This window comes from Lathyrus oleraceus, chromosome 3 (genome assembly GCF_024323335.1).
Source record: "Lathyrus oleraceus cultivar Zhongwan6 chromosome 3, CAAS_Psat_ZW6_1.0, whole genome shotgun sequence".
NCBI classification, from domain to species: Eukaryota; Viridiplantae; Streptophyta; class Magnoliopsida; order Fabales; family Fabaceae; genus Lathyrus; species Lathyrus oleraceus.
In genome coordinates, this window is record NC_066581.1 from 318047864 (window position 1) to 318051822 (window position 3959).

The 3959-nt window shown below is 34.3% G+C and overlaps 1 protein-coding gene across 1 annotated transcript; it reads left to right on the forward strand.

The window, feature by feature from the left end:
* The first annotated feature begins 257 nt into the window (after nucleotides 1–257).
* LOC127129209 (F-box/kelch-repeat protein At3g23880-like) lies at nucleotides 258–1942 on the forward strand. The gene is made up of 3 exons (XM_051058478.1): nucleotides 258–299; nucleotides 406–1789; nucleotides 1879–1942. The coding sequence occupies exons 2-3, from the start codon at nucleotides 408–410 to the stop codon at nucleotides 1940–1942; spliced, it is 1446 nt and encodes a 481-aa protein (XP_050914435.1). The 5' UTR covers nucleotides 258–299; nucleotides 406–407.
* The last annotated feature ends 2017 nt before the right edge of the window (nucleotides 1943–3959 follow it).

Here is a 3959-nt window from a genome sequence, read left to right on the forward strand (position 1 = left end):
CAAAAAAAAATCTCAATTTTAGAAAAAAAACCTATTTTATTTAATCTAAAACAAACGGGCCCTATATTAGGGGTTAGTTATATATTAAAAAATTTCAACGGTATAAACTATTTTTCTTGTTTTATATTATTAGTAACCGGTTTATTGGACCTACTAAAGTAAATTAGTTAACGTAAAATTGAAAAAAAGTAGTTTAACATTATTTTGGACTTTTTTTATTACTTTATTATTTATCATGTGTAAACCCTTCATCGTTTGCCGTCAAGGTGAAGAATAGAGTATTGGATTTCTCCTAAAAGGTACTTTCACTCTCACTGGTTTTCATCCATTTATAATCTAAATTATATTGTAATTGTCCTCTATTATATCTATCAAAGCTGAATTTAATTTACTTAATTATTGTAGCCATGAAAAAAGATCCAATTTCCGCTACAAGGGTTAGACATAATGAAGCAAAACAGAAAGATGAAAAGACACACAATCATGAACTTTGCTCTTCTTTTGTGAATCTTCCACTCCATCTCACTACTCACATTTTCCTTCAACTTCCAATTAAGTCTCTTCTCAGTTGTAAATGTGTCTGCAAAGATTGGAAAACTATGATTTCAGAACCACATTTTACTAAACTGCATTTTGAACAATCACGGAATACTCTTATGATCCGAACCAACGACTATGATCGAGTATCAAGAACCTTATATCTCCTTGAATGTGAACCGGAAAAGTTTGACATTGGAAGTGATAATCGCGTGAAGCTTGAGCCTATATGCACGCTTCCTCTTCGTGATGACAAGTTATTTAGAGAGGAGAAAGGATACTCGATCAAGAATATTTTCAAGTGTGTTATTAGCGTTGCGAGATTATTTTGGGAGAAAAGGGAAACCCTTTATAGTTCTTGCAACCGTAAACATGGTAAGTTTGATATTGTGAATTCTTGTAATGGCTTACTTTGTTTGTGTGAACCATCTACAGAAAACCCTATAGTGGTTTGCAATCCAGTCACTGGGGAGTTTATAAGACTTCCTGGAGCTAGTATGAGTCCTTCTAGGTTAAACACAGCACGTGTAAGAGCGCATGTATATGCTAGTCTTGGTTTCCATCCTAAAGATAATGAATATAAGGTGATAAGAATATGGACTAAACATGTCAGACGCGCCAATTTTTGGGTGTCTGAACGTCTCACGGTTGATATACACACACTTGGGACGTCGTTATGGAGAAACATTGAAGTGGATCCTCAAATTTCTATTTTGAGACTTAGCGATCCCACTTATATTAATGGTGTAGTTCATTGGATAGAGTTTAAAGGTATAATATTGTGTTTCTGTTTTGAAACTGAGAAGTTGAAGACATTTCCTTCTCCTCCGGGTATGGTTAAAAATCATGCAAATGGAATTTATAATTACTTGCGTAGAATGGGAGAATTGAAGGGAATTCTTTACATTTGTGACTCGACCAATTTCTCTAATATTACAATGTGGGTTATGAATGAATACGGCATTGGAGAGTCATGGAGTAAGGTTTACAACATTTCTAATTTGCCTAATCCGCTTCAATGGCATTATGGATATTGTTTCCCAATAAAACAGTTTGAAGAAAGTGCTGCATTGTTGTATAATTGTTTGGATTGTTTTTTATACTATGAACCTGAGAAATATGGATTCAAAAGATTTCAAATTAATGGGTCTGGTTCACAGTATTTCGAAATAATTCCACATATTCCAAGTCTAATCTCATTAAAGGATGCTGTTAAAGGAGACAATATTAAGGTGTTGAATTTCCACTCAACGTAATGGTTCTTAATAGTAACTCTTATTTTAGCAGTTATAGCTAATATTAATTATCCATTGTTCTCTAATATTGTTGTAATTTATATAGGTGTGCGAAGATTAAATTGCAGGAAGAAAATGAAGTTATTTTCATGTCTCAAAAGTTTGTTTAGACTTGACAACTACATGATCTTTTAATTCAAATGAAATTATTATTGTACAGCCTTATGTGACTGTATTCCATAAATTGGTTATTTAGTGTATTGATTCATGCATTCAATAAATTGGTTCTGTTCTATTGTTAGAAATAGACACCCTAAATTCTTATAATCTGTGTTGAACTTTTGGTTTCTTATGGCACTGTTATGCATAGTTTCATTCGTGTGTAAGGTGTTGTTGTTGCAGCTATTGGTTTTTGTAACCTTAATACTTGTGTTTTGTTTTGAACTTTATCTTTAAAGTTTTAGGGTAATGATAACTTGTGTTCCAAGAATACATGTTAAGTCATTCATAATACTCAACATTTGTGCATACTTAAAACTTGAAACTCAAACAACTGATTCTATAATTGGTCACATCAATCAATTCAAACCAATACATACACACTCAAAATTCATCAGTAGTTTGAAACTTACAACTTTTTCTATGACAGCAAGACATTGAAATTGAAATGACAAGAAAAACAGTTAGAAATAGAAAAAGTAAGGCCTTGATTTATTAATTAATTGAAGAAGAATACACGCCGAGTACTTGGAATGTAGATTATTGTATTTGAAACTATAGCTTAAAATAAATAAGAAATAAGTTGAATGGACTGAACCATACAACAACTTATAAGAATCTAAATCCACGTCAAATGAACACAGATCTGCTACAGCAACTGCATGGTGACACTCATGGAGGCCTACGTAGATAAGACAATAAAAAAGATACTCAATCAAGTACTCTTCTTTGATGACATGAGTTTGGCTAATGCCATTCTCCTATGTTCATGTTGAATAAAAGCCTCAGCCTCTTGATCAACACTTTCATAAGTACTACTATTCCGGTGGCGAAACCTCCAATCTTGTTGATCGGACTCATTCTCACGACGAACCTTTTCATAGTATGATTGGTTTGCCTCGGCTATAGGCTCATCGTATGTTGCAACATGACGGTTTTGACGATGATGATGCTGTGGGTAGGATACAGGTTCCAAAATCTCATGGATGTGACTCCACCCATAGTTGTTGTTTTGGTATGCCATTTTGAAAGTCTTAGGTTGCTCTGTTGGAAAATTGGTTGCGGTTGTGTTGATTTTGGATTGTTTTAATTTCAACTTCTATATTTATAGTTTATTATCACACATGTGGTTAATTAATTAATTATTCGATAAGGATATGAAAGAATCTAACTTCAGAATCACTGTTCGAAATTATCTAGCTTCTTTGTCACACTCGTCAAGGTCGAACATATTGAATCTCTCCGAACCTTCCTCTTTATTCCGCTTTCTTATTCTCTAAGTGTTAGTAGTAGATCTGTAATTTTTCAAGCGAGAGTTAAGGAATATTTGAAAGCCAAGAGATCTCCACCACTGCTAGACTCAAATCTAGTTGACGAAGCTATAGTTTCTCGAGTGTGTCGGAGTAAAATGCATCACACGAACTTCCACCATTTATGAAGACTCCTACTACTATGTGATCCGCTAATGTGTCTGTTATATTAGTGGCAGCTCCGTGTTTGGAACTCCATTAACCTTTATGCCATATTGAAATCCTAGCATCATCTTGTCCTTACTTTGTGATTTGATGTCAGTGGTTGCTTGGGTGATGTTGTCCGGTGATGGATCCCTGTCATTGTTTCTTTCGTACGAATATCACCGGTGACAAAGATTGAGGTGGTGCAATATTATAGAATTTGGCAGATGTCTCAGGTGTGATGCCTAAGGTTATTTTTGTCCATCTCACGCTGGTTCTGGAAGAGATATAGTTTGGGATCGAGGATGATTCGTTTGTAACATTACGCAGGAATTAGAGGTCAATTCCCACAAACAGTGTCATTGTTCCATATTGAAACTATAATTGGTGTTGGTTGATGTCGTAGGGGTCTAGAATCAATGATGCTGGTCTCTGTAACAAAAATTCAATATAAATATGATGAAAAATGGAGATCATAAAAGTGTATGAACCTCACGTGTGTTTAGGGATGTCA

Coding starts and splice junctions, on each gene's coding strand:
- LOC127129209 (XM_051058478.1), top strand. CDS start 408: ATGAAAAAAGATCCAATTTCCGCTACAAGGGTTAGACATAATGAAGCA. Junction 1,790..1,878: donor GTGTTGAATTTCCACTCAAC/GTAATGGTTCTT, acceptor TAATTTATATAG/GTGTGCGAAGATTAAATTGC.